The sequence below is a fragment of the Oncorhynchus keta genome, chromosome 19 (assembly GCF_023373465.1).
Source record: "Oncorhynchus keta strain PuntledgeMale-10-30-2019 chromosome 19, Oket_V2, whole genome shotgun sequence".
Taxonomy (NCBI): domain Eukaryota; kingdom Metazoa; phylum Chordata; class Actinopteri; order Salmoniformes; family Salmonidae; genus Oncorhynchus; species Oncorhynchus keta.
In genome coordinates, this window is record NC_068439.1 from 72181623 (window position 1) to 72201305 (window position 19683).

General features: G+C 42.0%; 2 protein-coding genes across 11 annotated transcripts in view; one reads left to right on the forward strand and one right to left on the reverse strand.

The window, feature by feature from the left end:
• Positions 1-496, reverse strand: part of mia3 (MIA SH3 domain ER export factor 3) — a 23708-nt gene extending 23212 nt beyond the window's left edge. For 2 of the 3 annotated variants that reach the window (XM_035758312.2, XM_035758311.2), the window contains exon 1: positions 153-496. In XM_035758312.2, the coding sequence (XP_035614205.1) occupies positions 153-273 (121 nt within the window). In that variant the 5' untranslated portion in view covers positions 274-496. The remainder of the gene's footprint in view (positions 1-152) is intronic. The other variant, XM_035758313.2, reaches the window with a different exon arrangement.
• The window catches only part of LOC118372429 (TATA box-binding protein-associated factor RNA polymerase I subunit A-like), a 17278-nt gene extending 820 nt beyond the window's left edge, over positions 1-16458 (forward strand). The window contains exons 1-8 of one of the 8 annotated variants that reach the window (XM_052471246.1): positions 3610-4649; positions 4728-6767; positions 7244-7362; positions 7598-7749; positions 8176-8248; positions 11789-11908; positions 12084-12241; positions 12498-16458. In XM_052471246.1, the coding sequence (XP_052327206.1) occupies positions 7644-7749; positions 8176-8248; positions 11789-11908; positions 12084-12241; positions 12498-12895 (855 nt within the window). In that variant the 5' untranslated portion in view covers positions 3610-4649; positions 4728-6767; positions 7244-7362; positions 7598-7643 and the 3' untranslated portion in view covers positions 12896-16458. The other 7 variants (XM_052471247.1, XM_052471250.1, XM_052471244.1 and 4 more) reach the window with 7 other exon arrangements.
• Positions 16459-19683: the final 3225 nt, after the last annotated feature.

The window sequence follows — 19683 nt, forward strand, 5'->3', positions numbered from 1 at the left end:
TCCCTTTGAAATGGCAACAGGTCAAAGATAACGCCGGTTTATTAGCAAGCTAGCTGCTACGTTACACTGGAATGAGGTGGGGAGAGTGCATTTAACGATCGATGGAAGCATCATTCCTGAAAGTTCGCGTGAGCAAAACGCCAAGTACTTACTACTGCATTCTTCGTCAGCACATCGTTTGAAGTCGGAGAATCTCCTTTCGGTGGCGGCATTGGATATGAAATTAATAATAAATAAAAGTAAAATGTATACATGAGATACATTTACAGCCATGTCGTCAGTTGGGCTATCTGGTTCTGCTCGAGCATGAGCAGATGAAGCCGACACGTCAGCAAATCCAAGGCTGGTGCAACTTGCAGGATGTTGATCGTGGAATCAAATATCAAAATATGGGCGGACAATGACAAATATTAAAGAGCAAGGCCATAGAAACAGAATATAATCTTCCTTTGAATCGCATACGTTCTGATTCGGGTTTAGTACGTCTTTGTTGGATACACCTCAAACATTCAAAGCCCAGCACATTAAAGCCTGCTTGTGGTCGCAATTTCCTTTTCCCCCATTCAATTTGCCAATCTGACTACAGCAGACGTATTATGACACCCCAAAAGATGTGTGTGGTGTACACGTGCATTGTTTTTCCAGGGGTACCCTAACAAACAAAACAAATAAAGAGAGAATATGATACTGAATCTCTCTCAGCCTCATGGTGGTTAGGCTATACTTTCTGCATGGCTACCTTTCTGTATGAGAGCGTGGTGCATTCCGGTTCTCAAAATAGTAGGTCCAGGGTAGCCCGGCAGGGCTCCCATTTGGTGGTGGTGTGTGTGTGTGGGGGTGTATTACAGGCCTATACCAAAGACATAAACCTCTTTCTGCCTATTCTTACAGCCCATAAAAGTGACGTTGGCTAACTGGGCTGCTCCATTCCACATTCAGAGTGAATATCTCCCCTAGGTATTGACATTATTTTTTTAAATGGATCTCTATTTCACTCCCATAAATAATATCTTTCCCAGCACTATTTGAGGCCTACTTGCCTTCACGATTCCAGTGACGTGAGGCACTGAACCTACCAATGATTTGCTAGTATATTCTCACTTGGTTATATTACCCACTCACTTCGACCAATAGGTGCGTTAAAGTGCATAACTTTTGACTTTTTATTTGATTAAACAACAGTAACATACAAAACAATAGAACAGCCAGAGTGATTACAATTCAACAAAAAGTAACAAATACATCTGAGACATTTTGCTTTGCATACGTTTCAATACAAAACGAATGTTTATGTGTATAAAAATGTTTCCTAATAAGAGATTGACATACTGACATTCAACTATAGAATCTGTGTAGTAAAATGTCAAACTTGGATATTTCAATGGTTGTATGCATTTTGTTACCAAGATATAGTGTCACATCGGTCCAGAAAACCTCATCATGCAAAAAAAAACACAAAATAAGTGTTAAATAGATTCAGTTTCTAGTTCAAAAACTGCATTCCCTGGTAACATCAGGTGTGTATATATTTAGAAACCAAGTTATTACAGGGGTTTGAATCCATGGAAAATCTTAAAGGAGATCTCCTTTACTTTGTTGGTCACCATAAATTTGTGAGGAGTGAGCCAAGCACGGTGCCAGTTCATATTAAACGATGAAGCCCAACAAAATATGGCAAAAGGAATAGATTTCCTGTAGAAAATATCCCTTAATAATCGATTGTTGAATTTCTAATCTGGTAAACCTATGCCATTCACCTGGATATCACTTACAATCGGAAATATCCCACAATATGCATTATTCTGTAGTAAAGACTTTATCGCCACTAGGTATAGCTTTTATAACGATATCATATTCCTTGCTTGAAACCTCAGTTGTATCTTTCCATAAACTCTCTCAGTGTATACAGATTCCCACTGATACTAATTGGCTGACTAGAACAATGTTGTTTGAGAACCAATTACGGTAAAATAACATCTTGTTTCCATGTAATATATAATTATTATTCCATATAAAACATTTGAAGTGAAAAGTTGTTTATACAGCAAAGCCCAGCACATTAAAGCCTGCTTGTGAAAAGATGCCAATTTCACAGTAAGTTTACCCACAATATAAGGACATTGTAGTAAAAAAAAGTCGCAATCCGAGTTTCTGAAAAACCAAAATGCGGTACAATATTCTATTTTATTTTTTTTAGTAAGTACCTTTTTAACCCAGTTGACTTTCGTTATTTAGTTAAAGAGAATGAAGTCTAAGACATATTAGACCACCGTCAAACCCTGTTGGTGATAACATCTCTTTTTATTTTGCCTGAGGTACAGCAAGTGGATTTTTTAATGTCAATAGATAGTCCCCCAGTCTTGGATAATAACCTTGCTTTAGAGGCAGGTAGTTCTCCCTTTATTTATAGCCACCTTTAAAGGTTTCACGTAAAAATTGTGCTGTTTCTTCATAGGTTTTGGAAAATTCAGAGGGTAATCCAACAGATACTTTTTTTTTTAATGGGGCAATCTCATATTGGATGTCCATAATGGACAAATCTTTACAGCAAGTCCGATTGAATTCTTAATTAACAGTTGACCTTCTCTTTAGAACCAAAGAGTTTAATCACTGAAATGTATCTAAGGAGTAAAGAATCTCATAAAACATAGTGGTAAAGTCTGATATCAACTCTCTATCCTCAGAGGTTACCCCATTAATCTTATCTTTCCGAAGTGTTCCGAGTTCCCTTCTCTTTTCCAAATAAAAAAGCATCTGTTAATTTCGCATTTTTCAAGCCATTGTTTTCTTAACCTTATGAAGGCTCTTAGCCTTTTCCTTATATCATCTGTGTAAATTGGCTCTGCAAATCATTAAATTTAGCCTTAAAATCAAGATGCTCAATCTCCGTGATATTAGCAATTTTCGTAGAGCTCAGTTACCTCACATCTTAAAGCAAGCTGCTTCCCTTGAGTAATACAGGTTGAGCAGATTTTACATTTCAGCTGTTCCCAATATTTCCCATATAGCGAGCAATAGTAATTGCGTCTTTTTGTTGGCACTAACACCACCATGGTTCGTTGAACAAATCCTATGCGGGGGAAATAATGGTGTTTTGGGATAAAAAGCAGAAAATAAGGTCTGTGGTAAACACAGGTTTATGAGATCGTTTTATTCTATGAGATCATCTCCAACTAACGTCACTTTTTGTGAATTCTGAATAATTTATGACATTAAAAAAAATCACATAAAGGCTACCTAGTTCATAAAGGTATTGGTAACTGACTGATATAATTATCCCTACATCAGCGGTAGAGACTTTGTTTACTTACTAACGAGCGGAATACGTTTTTCCACCAATGATAGAATGCCAGAAAGCTCTTCAATAAGTTTTTCCACCAATGATAGAATGCCAGGAAGCTCTTCGGGAAGTATACCGGAAGTGAGGCATGTTATGACCCAGAGAGGAAGAGGCGAAAGCGAGAGTGATAACTGAGCGCAAAATCTGTCTTCTCTTGCAGGGGGCGATTTTCCGTATCTTTCCGCTCATCAAGCGAGCAGTTTGTATGGAGGTCAATGAGAGCGTGTCGCATTTGGTTAACAAAACATTGAATGGCTTATTTAGTACGTGTGGCTTATTTGATTGAATAGAAGTTTCGTAATTATTAGGCTGTTACGAGTGTACTGATATAAGTAGAACAAGTGACATCCCGGGAAATTCGAGGAAAAACACTATATCGCCGTTGTGCCTGGTCGTTACTAGTTACCCCAGTCAGAAAGTCATAAACCCCGCCTATTTCTACAATGTATCTTCTTAAAATGTTATTTAAAAATAACTTGGACCACACTGCTAACCTTATGCTTAAACTTAAATGTAATCTCATTTTTGTTTTCATACATTTTTTACGACACAGCCAATTCTGACTTGGTGGTTGTGGTAACCGTTGTGCTTTTTGTTCACACGCGTATCTGCCCTGTCATTGGCTAGAATGGTCCCACCTGATCTTGCCTCGTCCCGTTTGCCTTCATTTTTGAAGATTTAATGTCATTGTTAGAGCGTCCACTATGTTAACTGTGTTTTAATGAAAATCATGCATGGGGTTTGAAGCAAATTCACATTTTACTAAACTAACTACATTATATTTAGCCAGAATATGACATATTGTGGGCTTTCACATGATTGTCTACGAAATGGGTCAAACTTCAAACGGTGTCATGGATGATCTTGAGTCAGAACTGAGGGAGCTAGGAGAACTGGGCGAAAATGACTCTTCAGATGATGAATCAACCAACAGAAAACGAATCAAGCAGCCAAACCTCCACCGGAGTCAACTATATTTAAAGGCACATTATAAAATACACTTTGTTGACGAATATGTGATCCGCTAATTTATTATCTTGACAATGTGCTGCTACCGGTGGCTGTTTGCTTGCTCTGGACCTATCGCGCCACGAGAACGCACGACTATATGCCTGATTATCGTGTTCATCATTGTGTAAGATCTCTTAGACCTAGTAACCAGTCTGTCTCCTGTATGATCACAGAGACACACCGTGAGACTGGTTTTCACAAGACCACAATGAACTGCCTCCAGCACATCAAGGAGACTGCTGAGTACATGTCCAGTTACTCACGAACACTGGAGGACATGCCACAACTCTACGCTGAGGTAGGGATATCTTTGCTCTGACTAAACACTCACAAAATTAACTCAAAATACTGTAGAAATGCTAAATTTGATTTTCAGATCATTTGAAGGACAAGCACAGATACACTACCGTCCCATCTTGAAGCTGGAAGACCACAACAGTTTCTATGCGCTACTAGAGATCTATGCGGGAGTGAAACATTACCTGAAGGTATGTTTCTTCCTTCCTTCACCTCTGCAGTCAGTTAAAAAAAAACATCACCTTTCCCCAAAGGATCCTAAGTCAATACATATATTTTTTTTTAAGTCGGCAGGGTAGCCTAGTGCGTTGGACAAGTAACCGAAAGGTTGCAAGTTCGAATCCCCGAGCTGACAAGGTACAAATCTGAACAGGCAGTTAAACCCACTGTTCCTAGGCCGTCATTGAAAATAAGAATTTGTTCTTAACGGACTTGCCTAGTAAAATAAAGGTTAAAAAATATATATATATAGGCCAATAGGTTAAAAAAGTCAATACTTTTATTATGTTTTGAGCCAGTATGACACCTTCAAAAACAAACAAATGGATGGAATATGTAACAATGTGTTTAACATGGAAATGTACAGTACCAGTCAAAAGTGTGGACTCATCTACTCAAGTGTTTTTCTTTATTTGTTTTACTATTTTCTATATTGTAGAATAATAGTAAAGGCATCAAAACTATGAAATAACACATTGACGCATGTAGAGACCAAAAAAGTAGTAAACGCATCAAAATATATTTTATATTTGAGATTCTTCAATGTAGCCAACCCTTTCCTTTGATAGTTTTGAACACTCTTGACATTCTCTCAACCAGCTTCACCTGGAATGCTTTTCCAACCGTCTTGAAGGAGTTCCCACATATGCTGAGCACTTGTTGGCTACTTTTCCTTCACTCTGCAGTCCAACTCATCCCAAACCATCCCAATTGGGTTGAGGTCGGGTGATTGTGGAGGTCGGGTCATCTGATGCAGCACTCCTTCACTCTCCTTCTTGGTCAAATAGCCCTTACACAGCCTGGAGGTGTGTTGGGTCATTTGTCCTGTTGAAAAACAAATGATAGTCCGACTAAGCGCAAACCAGATGGGATGGCGTATTGCTGGTTAACTGCCTTGAATTCTAAATAAATCAGTGTCACCAGCAAGCACTCTCACACCATCACACCTCCTCCATCATGCTTCACGGTGGAAACCACACATGCAGAGATCATCCGTTAACCTACTCTGCGTCTCACAAAGACATGGCGGTTGGAACCAAAAATGTCTCATTTGGACTCATCAGGCCAACGAATAGATTTCCACCGGTCTAATGTCGTGTTTCTTGGCCCAATCAAGTCTCCTTCTTATTGGTGTCCTTTTAGTAGTGGTTTCTTTGCAGCAATTCGACAATGATGGCCTGATTCACGCAGTCTCCTCTGAACAGTTGATGTTGAGATGTCTGTTACTTGAGGTAGCTCTGGGTCTTCTTTTCCTGTGGCGTTCCTCATGAGAGCCAGTTTCATCATAGCACTGTCGAAGATCTTAATTTTCTGAATTGACTGACCTTCCTGTCTTAAAGTAATGATGGACTGTCATTTCTCTTGGCTTATTTGAGCTGTTCTTGCCATAATAATGGACTTAGCCTATTTGGTGAAAGACCATCTTCTGTATACCACCTCTACCATGTCACAATACAACTGATTGGCTCAAACGCATTAAGAAGGAAATTCCACAAATTAATTTAAAAATATAAAATATTTTGATTTAACACTTTTTGGGGTGTTACTACATGAATCCATATGTGTTATTTCATAATTTTGACATCTTCACTATTATTCTACAATGTAGAAAATAGTACAAATAAAAACAATTGAATGAGTAGGTGTGTCCAAACCTTTGACTGGTACTGTATGTGAATGTACATTGAGGAAGTGTTTTGTCTAGTAAATCTGTCTGGAGCACTCGTTTCACCTCCTGGTGAACGGGCAGTTTGAGGACGTCCATCGCTGAGAGCTGGAGGTACGGCAAGCAGTCAGCCGATCAGTACCAGCGGATTAAGCTGATCCAGTCCTACAGTGGCTTCCTGGATTACTTAATCTGGTGTGGGGGGAGAAAAAAAGTCCACCGTCTGCAGCACTGGTAAGACGACACCTGGCTACCCCCAAACATCCATTATTCATTGGTTTCAATTGCACTGATAGTAAAAAATCTTCATATTGTGTTAGACTGCTGCGCCACTCGGGAGACCTAAGGCACTGCATCTCAGTGCTAGAGGCATCACTACAGACCCTGTTTCGATCCCGGGCTGTATCACAACCGGCCGCGATCGAGAGTCCCGAGTCCCGTAGGGCGGTGCACAATTGGCCCAGCGTCGTCCGGGTTAGGGGAGGGTTTGGCCGGGGTAGGCCGTTATTGTGAAATAAGAATTTGTTATTACTGACTTGCCTAGTTTAAAAAAAGAAAAAAAAAGAGTAAACATTACCATCTACTGGACAGATAATGTAACTGCCTTTTGGGACATAATTCCAATGCATTTCAAACATCGTGGTAAAACAAAGAGTAACCAGAAACTGTGGTGCCTCAGCTTAACATGTACTTTGACATAATTATTTCAGATGAGTATGATGGTGTCAATCAAGAGATGCACACCTACTTCTGCCAATCCTCTGTGAACCGGAAGGATATCATTAAACTTCCTGGGGTCTGGGATCCTTTTGTTCTGAGTTACATTAATGTAAGTGCTAGTTTGTGTTTGGTAGGCATTGAACAGGAGGAAACATTTCAACAGAATGGGAAATGGTACTACTTGAACTTTACACTTATTTTCATTTTGTGTTTCAAAGTGGTTTACTACGATTTGCCCTACTGAACACGACCCCTGGCATTCCCTTTTCCCTTTATTGAACTACGTTCCCTTATCACACTATCTATGATGAGATAATGTTTTGAGTTGTATGTGTCAATGGTAGATGCTGGAATTTTACAACGATCACGAGGGAGCTGTGAAGGTTCTGAATGACTATGCCTATGACAACAGTTTGCCTCCCCAATGCCCATGTCTACCTCTACCGGTACATGAAGAAATGCAACCACCCATCAAATAAACTGCTCAGTGCTCAAGGTAGGACTGAGGCCATTGTTTGTGTTCTTGACAAAGTTATCTAGAAGAAATGTTGAGCACTGGCCTCTGCTTGTTTTAAACATTATTTTGTATTAAATGAAAATCGTTTATTTATTTTTTTCTGAAGTATGTCCTTTCCTTTTGTATTGTAGGAAAGGCACCAAAGAGGGTGTGATGGGAATAGGTGGGAAGTATACTCACAAAACATTGTTTATTTAGCTGTATGTTTACAGTTGACTTATTGAATGTTAAATTAAGCCACGGAAAATGTTTGCCTAAGGTTGACCTCCCTAAAAAAAGTACAGTACTTTTGTGAGATGTAATTGCTAAGCTCTAGGCTACAGTTAGTCCTGCGCTCCTCTGCCCTTTCAATAGCGTTCTAGTACAGTAATGTTTTTAATGAGTCCATGTTTTCTATTACATTAGCCTTAGATCCTGCATACATTGGTCCCAAGTCACGAGTTAATGCTGGAATACAGTTCTCTTCTGCTACAGTCCGGTAAGTAAGTGTGTTGTGTATAGATAGTACAGTACCAGTCATTCAAGGGTTTGTCTTTTATTCATACTATTTTCTACATTGTAGAATAATAGTGAAGACATCAAACCTATGAAATAACACAAATTGAATTATTTAGTAACCAAACAAGTGTTAAACAAATCAAAATATTTTAGATTTGAGATTCTTCAAAGTAGCCACCCTTTGCCTTGATGAAAGCTTTGCACACACTTGGCATTCTCTCAACCAGCTTCACGAGGAATGCTTTTCCAACTGTCTTGAAGGACTTCCCACATACTGAGCACTTGTTGGCTGCTTTTCCTTCACTCTGCCGTCCAATTCATCCCAAACCATCTCAATTGGGGTGAGGTCGAGGAGATTGTGGAGGCCAGGTCATTGGAAGCAGGCAGCCTAGTGGTTAGAGCATTTAGCCATGAACCGGAAGGTTGCTGGATCGAATCCCAGAGCTGACAAGGTACAAATCTGTTGTCCTGTCCCTGAGCAAGGCAGTTAACCCACTATCCCAGGCGCTGAAGACGTGGATGTCGACTTAAGGCAGCCCCCCGCACCACTCTCATTCAGAGGGGTTGGGTTAAATGCGGAAGACACATTTCAGTTGAATACATTCAGTTGGACAACTGACGAGGTACCTCCCTTTCCCTGATGCAGCACTCCTTCCCTTTCCTTCTTGGCCACAGAGCCTGGAGGTGTGTTGGGTCATTGTCCTGTTCAAAACAATGCAAGGCAATGCAAATAGTCTGGGTTGCCATTTGATTAGGTGTTCAGGAGTCTTATGGCTTTGGGGTAGAAGCTGTTTAGAAGCCTCTTGGACCTTTACTTGGTGCTCCGGTACCGCTTGCTGTGCGGAAGCAGAAAGAACAGTCTATGACTAGGGTGGCTGGAGTCTGACCACTTTTAAGCATTCCTCTGACACCGCCTGGTATAGAGGTCCTGGATGCCAATAAGCTTTGCCCCAGTGATGCACTGGGCCTTTCGCACTACCCTCTAGTGTCATGCGGTCGGAGGCCGAGCAGTTTCCATACCAGGCAGTGATGCTCTCGACGGTGCAGCTGTAGAACCTTTTGAGGATCTGAGTACCCATGCCAAATCTTTTCAGTCTCCTGAGGGGGAATAGGTTTTGTCGTACCCTCTTCACGACTATCTTGGTGTGCTTGGACCATGTTAGTTTGTTGGCGACGTAGACGCAAAGGAACTTGATGCTCTCAACCTGTTCCACTGTTGCCCCGTTGATGAGAATGGTGGAGTGCTCAGTCCTCTTTTTCCTGTAGTCCACAATCATCTCCTTTGTCTTGATCACGTTGAGGGAGAGGTTGTTGTCCTGGCACCACACGGCCAGGTCTCTAACCTCCTCCCTATAGGCTGTCTCGTTGTTGTCGGTGATCAGGCCTACCACTGTTGTCATCGGCAAAATTAATCATGGTGTTGGAGTTGTGCCTGGCCGTGCATGAGTGAACAGGGAGTGCAGGAGGGGACTGACCACACACCCTGACCACACACTCTTGAGGAGCCTCTGTGTTGAGGATCAGCGTGGCGGGTGTTGTTACCTACCCTTACCACCTGGGGGTGGCCTGTCATGAAGTCCAGGAACCAGTTGCAGAGGGAGGTGATTTAGTCCCAGGGTCCTTAGCTTATTGAGGAACTTTGAGGCCACTCGGGTGTTGAATGCTGAGCTGTAGTCAATGAATAGCATTCTCACACAGGTGTTCCTTTTGTCCAGGTGGGAAAGGGCAGTGTTGAGTGCTATAGAGATTGCATCATCTGTGGATCAGTTAGGGCAGTATGCAAATTGGATTGGGTCTAGGGTTTCTGGGATAATGGTGTTGATGTGAGACATGACCAGCCTTTCAAAGCACTTCATGGCTACAGACGAGTGCTACGGGTCGGTAGTCCTTTAGGCAGGTTACCTTTTGTCTTCTTGGGCACAGGGACTATGGTGGTCACTTAAAACATGTTGGTATTACAGACTCGTACAGGGAGAGGTTGACAATGTCAGGGAAGACACTTGCCTGTTGGTCAGCGCATGCTCGCAGTACACATCCTGGTAATCTGCCTGGTCTTGTGAATGTTTACCTGTTTTAAAGGTGTTACTCACATCTTCTGCGGAGAGCATGATCACACAGTCTTCTGGAACAGCTGGTGCTCTCATGCATGTTTCAGTGTTATTTTCCTTAAAGCTAGAATAGAAGTAGTTTAGCTCATCTGGTAGGCTCGTTTCACTGGGCAGCGCTCGACTGTTCTTCCCTTTTGTAGTCTGTAATGGTTTGCATTCCCTGCCACATCCGACGAGCTTCAGAGCCGGTGTAGTACGATTTCATATTAGTCCTGTATTGATTCTTTGCCTGTTTGATGGTTCGTCGGAGGGTATAGCGGGATTTCTTTAAGTTTCCTTGTTAGAGTCCCACTCTTTGAAAGTGGCAGCTATAGCTTTTAGCTCAGTGCAGATGTTGCCTGTAATTCATGGCTTCTGGTTGGGGTATGGACGTATGGTCACTGGGGACGACGTCATCGATGCACTTATTGATGAAGCCAATGACTGATGTGGTGTACTCCTCAATGCCATAGGAAGAATCCCAGGAACATATTCCAGTCTGTGCTAGCAAAACAGTTCTGTAGCTTAGCATCTGTTTCATCTGACCACATTTTTTAATTAATCGAGTCATTGGTGCTTCCTGATTTTAATTTTTGTTTGTAAGCAGGAATCTGGAGGATAGAAATATGGTCAGATTTTCCAAATGGAGGGAGAACTTTGCACGTGTGTCTGTGTAGAGTAAAGGTGGTCGAGAGTTGCACATTTAACATGCTCTGGGTGAGGCTTTTCCTCTTTTCTTATGGCGGAGTAGTTCATTCACTGTGGTCTTCATGCCAGCATCGGTCTTAGTGCCAGCATCGGTCTGTGGTGGTATTTAGACAGCTCTGAAAAATACAGCTGAAATCTCTCTAGGTAGATGGTGTCGTCTACAGCTTATCATTAGATACTCTACCTCAGGCGAGCAAAACCTCGAGACTTCCTTAGATATCGTGCACCAGCTGTTATTTACAAAAATATGTTTTCCGCAGCCCCTTGTCTTACCAGACGCAGCTGTTCTATCCTGCAGATACAGCGTATAGCCGGCCAGCTATATGTTAATAAGGTCGTCGTTCAGCCACGATTCCGTGAAGTATAAAATATTACAGTTTTGAATGTTCCGTTGGTAGTTTAATATTCTGCGTAGGTCATCAATTTTATTTTCTAAAGATTGCACGTTTGCTAGCAGAATGGAAGGAAGTGGGGGTTTATTCGAACACCTATGAATTCTCAGAAGGCAGCCTGCCCTCTGGCCCCTTTTTCTTCACGCAAATTACGTGGATCTGGGCCTGTTCCCGGGAAAGCAGTATATCATTCATGTCGGACTCGTTAAAGGAAAGAAAGGATTCTGCCAGTCGGGGGTGATGTACAAAATAAGTTACAAACAACGCAAAGACACGAACAAACACAATTGGCTTGAAGGTGTTCATAGTAAAGGAAGAATTGATTTGTTTCAGAGAGAGTGATCTTCAGAAGGCTCTAGGTGTTGTTCTGGATCTCCTGGACTTATCCAGTTGGAGGAGAAACTTGGATGTCTGGAACCATTTGATGACCATCGTGAAGAGGCTGAGGCCCAGGTAAGGATGACAGCATGAATCCATACTATTCTCTCTCAAAAGGATGCTTTTGAAGTTCCTCTCCATTCATGTAATTAGTCACCTTACATTGCTTGTATCTCTTCTCATTGCTAATTAACTAAATGTAATATTATGCATAATACTTGTAATTCCACTGGTTGATATTTTCCTTTAGAAAACAATGGCTGAAGATTGTTGCAGAGGAGTTGGTGAACAGAATGGACTGGTGGCTAGCAATGCACTTCACAACATTCCAGGCCAGGAGAGACTTGGCAGTGAATGGGGTGCTACTGGAAGTGAAGTGCTTTGTGCTTGGAGCCTTTTGTCCTCGCTGTAAGTAAAGCTACACAGTAACACTTTTGTTGTTGTGGAGTATTACTTTCTTCCAGTTGTGTGAGATTGAGACTTCCTCACTTATTGGCAGCCTTGTCACTATGTGGCCAAATATACAATTAGTTTAAGAATACATGTTTACTTCCTTGAATCACCATTATTGGCTGTCCTTAGGTCTTGTTCCTCCGGTTCTGATAGTGGAAAATTAGCCGTATGACATCAAATGTAGTTTAATCCTTTTTTTGTCTCTTGCCAGATGCCTTCATGTACTGTGTTGTAGGTAAGGACACCCAAAAAGAAGTTACTTCCGAGGCTCAGAAGACTAAAAGGTCAGAGAAGGATAAGGAATCCAAGACGGCTAAGGCTCAGAAGAGAATGCGGAAAGCAAAGCTGACTTTGAGAAAGCATCTCGGAATGCTGCTGGGCGCATCGGCGAGAACCGAAACGTTTCAAAAATACGTGAAAACCTTCTACCATTACCTGATCATGGCAAACAACCTCCTCATGCGGTCATTGGGTCATACTCTCTCCCCTTCCATGACAGCTGCTCCAACTACACCCCCTCACTGCAGGCCTCACTCTCCTTGCATTGCTTCACTTCTCAAGTTCTACGATTGTCCACCAGGGAGGGCTCACACGATGGCTAAGTTTTGAGTCGTTCTGAATGCTGCTGAGCCTGTAACTGAGAGCTGTGTTCACTGTGGTAGTTCGTAGGGGGAAAAGGAGGCTGGGTATGCTGCAGTATTAAGTCTAGGACACGGTACACAGCTCTCCCAACGGGTAGATCGCAGCCAACATGTATGAGTAGCTCACCAAGCAATTCTGAATGTACATGCATGTTTTTCATGTGTTCCCATCGCAAACTTTCATAAACAAGCTCCTGGCTACTATTCAACCAAAACCACATTGACATTATCCTACCCCTGGTTAGCCACTATTGGCTTAAAAAGCCCAAATTAACACTAAATCTGCCAATTTATTTCTGGCAATATCCATTTGCCTCAGTCTGTCTGCTTGGTACGTGCAATTGTCTATCACTCAGTATGCTGCCAGTTAGCCGTGCGAGTAATGATAACCATCTTGTGGGTAGACAGACTTTCTGCAAAAACTCAATTAAATGGTAACTGCAAAGCAGGCTTGCCTGACAGAAAGATATGATTATTTTTATCAATTGGGTGGCCATCCTTTTGCAAACGCTGCCATAACGTGCTGCAGCCGTAGGCCTAACAAACATCTACACTGACACATTCCCCACTTTCTGAATGCGCAATTAAAGGGGAGTTGCACATGAAAATTGAAATTTATTTTTTATTTTTCAGACTTCAATTGCTCTTCTTTAAATTCTGAAATTTCCTTCCCCAATTACATTTTCTGTCAAGATAGCAACTCCACCCCCTTCAGCAGTTCTATCTACTGTAGAGAGAGCCTGCAAAGTTCTGTCATACTATCCAGGTCTGTGCCCAAACAGTTCGAGCTTCTACTTTTAAAAATCCATCTTGCCAGAAATGAGTCCCTCACTTCTGCTGCTTGTTATAGACCCCTCCTCAGCTCCTAGCTGTGCCCTGGACACCATATGTGAATTGATTGCCCCCATTTATCGTCAGAGTTCGTACTGTTAGGTGACCTAAACTGGGATATGCTTAACACCCCGGCCGTCCTACAATCTAAGTTAGATGCCCTCAATCTCACACACATGATCAAGGAACCTACCAGGTACAACCCAAAATCCGTAAACATTGGCACCCTCATAGATATCATTCTGACCAACTTGCCCTCTAAATACACCTTTGCTGTTTTCAACCAGGATCTCATTGTCTGCGTCCGTTCTGGGTCAAACGACCACCTCTCATCACTGTCAAACGCTCCCTAAAACACTTCTGCGAGCAGGCCTTTCTAATCGACCAGATCTGGGTATCCTGGAAGGATATTGACCTCATCCCGTCAGTAGAGGATGCCAGGTTGTTCTTTAAAAGTGCTTTCCTCACTATCTTAAATAATCATGCCCATTTCAGAAAGGCTAGCTTTTTCAAACAGAGATCTGTATCCTGCAGCACTAATTCCAAAAACTTTTGGGACACTGTAAAGTCCATGAAAAATAAGAGCACCTGCTCCTAGCTGCCCACTGCACTGAGGCTAGGAAACACTGTCACCACCGATAAATCCAAGATCATTGAGAATTTCAATAAGCATTTCTCTATGGCTGGCCATGCTTCCGCCTGGCTACTCCGGCCAACAGCTCTGCACTCCCTGCAGCAACTGGCCCAAGCCCCCCCTGCTTCTCCTTCACCCAAATCCAGACAGCTGATGTTCTGATAGAGCTGCGAAATCAGGATCCCTACAAATCAGCTGGGCTAGACAATCTGGACTCTCTCTTCCTAAAATGATCCGCCTCCATCGTTGCAACCCCTGTTATTAGTCTGTTCAACCTTTTATTTCGTATCATCTGAGAATCCTAAAGATTGGAAAGTGGCCGCGGTCATCCCCTTCTTCAAAGGGAGAGACACTCTAGACCCAAACTGTTACAGACCTATATCCATCCTGCCCTGCCTTTCTAAAGTCTTCGAAAGCTAAGTGTACTAACAGATCACCAACCATTTCGAATCCCACCGTACCTTCTCCACTATGCAATCCGGTTTCTGAGCTGGTCACGGGTCCATCTCAGCCACGCTCAAGGTCCTAAACGATATCATAACCGCCATCGATAAAATACAGTACTGTGCAGCCATCTTCATCGATCTGGCCGAGACTTTCGACTCTGTCAATCACCGCATTCTTATCGGCAGACTCAAGAGCCTTTGCTTATCAAATGACTGCCTCGCCTGGTTCACCCACCACTTCTCAGAGTTCAGTGTGTCAAATCGGAGGGCCTGTTGTCCGGACCTCTGGCAGTCTCTATGGGGGTGCCACAGGGTTCAATTCCCGGGCCGACTCTTTTCTCTATATATCAATGATGTCGCTCTTGCTGCGGATGCTAATTTGATCCACCTCTATGTAGACGACATCATTCTGTATACATCTGGCCCTTCTTTGGACACTGTCAAACTCCCAAACGTGCTTCAATGCCATACAACACTCCTTCGGTGGCCTCCAACTGCTCTTAAATGCAAGTAAAACTAAATGCATGCTCTTCGCCTGCCCGCCCGACTAGCATCCCTACTCTGGACAGTTCTGACTTAGAATATGTGGACAACTATGAATACCTAGGTGTCTGGTTAGACTGTAAACTCTCCTTCCAGACTCATATTAAGCATCTCCAATCCAAAATTAAATCTAGAAGTGGCTTCCTATTTCGCAACAAAGCCTCCTTCACTCATGCTGCCAAACACCCCCGTAAAACTGACTATCCTACCGATCCTTGACTTTGGCAATGTCATTTACAAAATAGCCTCCAACACTCTACTCAGCAAACTGGATGTAGTCTATCACAGTGCCATCCGTTTTGTCACCAAAGCCCCATATACTACCCACCACTGCGACCTGTAGGCTCTCGTTGGCTGGGCCTCGCTACATACTCGTCGCAAACCCGCTGGCTCCAGGTCATCTATAAGTCTTTTCTTGGTAAAGCCCCGCCTTCTCAGCTCACTGGTCACCATAGCAACACCCACCTGTAGCAAGTGCTCCAGCAGGTATATTTCACTGGTCATCCCCAAAGTGAACACCTCCTTTGGCCGCCTTTCCTTCCAGTTCTCTGCTGCCAATGACTGGAATGAATTGCAAAAATCACTGAAGTTGGAGACTTATCTCCCTCTCTAACTTTAAGCATCAGCTGTCAGAGCAACTTACCGATCACTGTACCTATACACAGCCAATTTGTAAATAGCCCACCCAACTACTTCGTCCCCATACTGTACACAGCCCATCTGTAAATGGCCAACCAACTACCTACCTCATCCCATGTTTTTGTTTTTCTGGTCTTTTGCACACCAGTATTTCTACTTGCACATCCTCATCTGCACATCTATAACTCCAGTGTTAATTGGTAAATTGTAATTACTTTTCCACTATGGCCTATTTATTGCCTTACCTCCTTACTTCATTTGCACACACTGTATACAGATTTTTTTTATTTTATTGACACTACGTTTGTTTATCCCACGTGTAACTCTGTTTTTGTTGCACTGTTTTTTATCTTGGCTAGGTCGCAGTTGTAAATGAGAACTTGTTCTCAACTGGCCTACCTGGTTAAATAAAGGTGAAATAAAAAAAATGTAAAAGCATTGACATGGATTCAGAACATAATTTTCTTGTTGGTCCTCTATCAATAATTGTAATATTATGAGTAAAAAAATAGAGAAACAGAACAAAATTCCCCAAAATACAAAATAATATAATGGGGGCCCTTAGAGGTGTTTTTTCACCATTATTTTTAACAGGTATATTGACAGAAAACACATCTCATGTACACCAAGGACTGGGAGCAGAGAAGCATGTGCCTATTTGAAAGCAACATTTTAGATATTTTTTTTAAAGGAGCTGGTGCTAGAAAAGGTTGGAGAGCCCTGGTCGAGGAGGTAATACGCTCTGAAGCTGGCTGTGGCCTCAACTGAACCTCTAATTCATGGAAAATTCAGCTGCATTCATGTGGAGGCAACATGTTGGAATTTACTCACCTTTTGGGACTCCAAAGAGCAGCATAATAACAGACGCAAAAGACAATGCAATGATACAGAGAGAGAAAAAAAGTACATTTCTGTGAACTGCTGTTGCGATTCTTCTGCCAAGTTCATGCTGACACCACAAACAACATTCTACATCACACACACACAGGCGGAACGCAAGTCTGATTACTGTACACCCCTCCAGCTGCTCGATGCAGGATAACAGCTCAGTTTCACAGGCCAAGCGTACGCATGCTGCCTGGGAACAGAGAACAGTGGGCCCAGCTTTATCATGATTAAGGATGACATCATCCACTCATGTTTGTTGTCACAACCTGCGATGGAGCCTTTTGTTCCTAAAAAAAACTACAGTTGAAGTCAGAAGTTTACATACACCAAAATATATTTAAAATCTGTTTTTCAGAATTCCTGACATTTAATCCTAGTAAACATTCCCTGTCTTAGTTCAGTTAGGATCACCACTTTATTTTAAGAATGTGAAATGTCAGTATAATAGTAGAGAGAATTATTATTTCAGCTTGTATTTCTTTCAACATGTTCCCAGTGGGTCAGAAGTTTACATACATTCAATTAGTACTTGGTAGCATTGCCTTTAATTGTTTAACTTGGGTCAAACGTTTCAGGTAGCCTTCCACAAGCTTCCCACAATAAGTTGGGTGAATTTTGGCCCACTCCTCCTGACAGAGCTGGTGTAACTGAGTCAGGTTTGTAGGTCTCCTTGCTCGCACACATTTTTCAGTTCTGCCCACAAATTTTCTATAGGATTGAGGTCAGGGCTTTGTGATGGCCAATTCAATATCTTGACTTAGTTGTCCTTAAGCCATTTTGCCACAACTTTGGTATGATTGGGTTCATTGTCCATTTGGAAGATACATTTGCGACCAAGCTTTAGCATCCTGTCTGATGTCTTGGGATGTTGCTTCAATATATCCACATAATTTTCTTTCCTCATGATTTCATCTATTTTCTGAAGTGCACCAGTAGCTCCTGCATCGACGCACCCCCACAACATGATGATGCCACCCCCGTGCTTCACGGTTGGGATGGTGTTCTTCAGCTTGCAAGCATCCCCCTTTTTCCTCCAAACATAACGATGTTCATTATGGCCAAACAGTTCTATATTTATTTCATCAGACCAGAGGATATTTCTCCATAAAATACCATCTTTGTCCCTATGTGCAGTTGCAAACTGTAAAGATACTTTTGTACCTGTTTCCTTCAGGATCTTCACAAGGTCTTTGCTGTTGTTCTGGGATTGATTTGAACTTTTCGCACCAAAGTACATTCATCTCTCGGAGACAGAACGCGTCTCCTTTCTGAGCGGTATGACGGCTGCGTGTTCCCATGGTGTTTTTACTTGCGTACTGTTGTTTGTACAGATGAACGTGGTACCTTCAGGCGTTTGGAAATTGCTCCCAAGGATGAACCAGACTTGTGGAGGTCTACAATTTTTTTCTGAGGCCTTGGCTGATTTATTTTGATTTTCCCATGATGTCATGCAAAGAAGAACTGAGTTTGAAGGTAGGCCTTGAAATACATCCACAGGTAACCCTCCAATTGACTCAAATTATGTCAATTAGCCTATCAGAAGCATCTAAAGCCATGACATCATTTTCTGGAATTTTCCAAGCTATTTAAAGGATAGTCAATTTAGTGTATCTGACCCACTGTAATTGTGATACAGGGAATTATAAGTGAAATAATCTGTCTGTAAACAATTGTTGGAAAAATGACTTGTCATGCACAAAGTAGTCCTAACCGACTTGCCAAAACTATAGTTTGTTAACAAGAAATTTGTGAAGTGGTTGAAAAACTCATTTTTATGACTCCAACCTAAGTGTATGTAAACTTCCGACTTCAACTGTAACTGTGCTTTATGCCCTGTCCTATTCAATTTCAGGGAGTTACAGGAAAAAAATACTCTGATACTTTACTGCAAGGGGAGAGTGACTTGATTGTTTAAATTTGAACGGTTGTACCTGATTCATTGCTGTAGTCTGTGTGCCTGTGGAATGGCAAATGTGACTTTTTGTTACTGAATAAACACTTTCGATTAGTTGGCTGAAAAAATATTGCCTAAATTAATATAGTTGTTTATAATTAATGACTCTGAAGCTTAAGTATTTTTGTTTCACCCATGTAACTTTATCAAATCAATTTGTATTAGTCACATGCGCTGAATTTAACAGGTGTAGACCTTACTGTGAAATGCTTACTTACAAGCCCCTAACCAACAATTCAGTAAAAAAAAATATGGTTAAGAATAAGAAATTAAATTCATAAGTAATTAAAGAGTAGCAGTAAATTAACAATAGCGAGACTATATACAGTGGGTTCCGGTACAGAGTCAATGTGCTGGGACACTGGTTGGTTGAGGTAATATGTAGATGAAGGTTGAGTTATTAAACTTACTATGCATAGATGATAACAACAGAGAATAGCAGTGGTGTAAAAGGGGGAGTGCAATGCAAATAGTCTGGATAGTAATTTGATTAGGAGTCTTATGGCTTGGGGGTAGAAGCTGTTTAGAAGCCTCTTGGACCTACCACTAGCCGTGTGGTAGCAGAGAGAACAGTCTATGACTGGGGTGGCTGGAGTCTGATAATTTTTAGTGCCTTCCTCTGACACTGCCTGGTATAGAGGTCTTGGATGGCAGGAAGCATGGCCTCAGTGATGTACTGGGCCATTTGCACTCCCCTCTGTAATGCCTTGCGGTTGGAGGTCGAGCAGTTGCCATACCAGGAAGTGGTGCAACCAGTCAGGATGCTCTCGATGGTGCAGCTGTAGAACCTTTTGAGGATCTGAGGACCCATGCCAAATCTT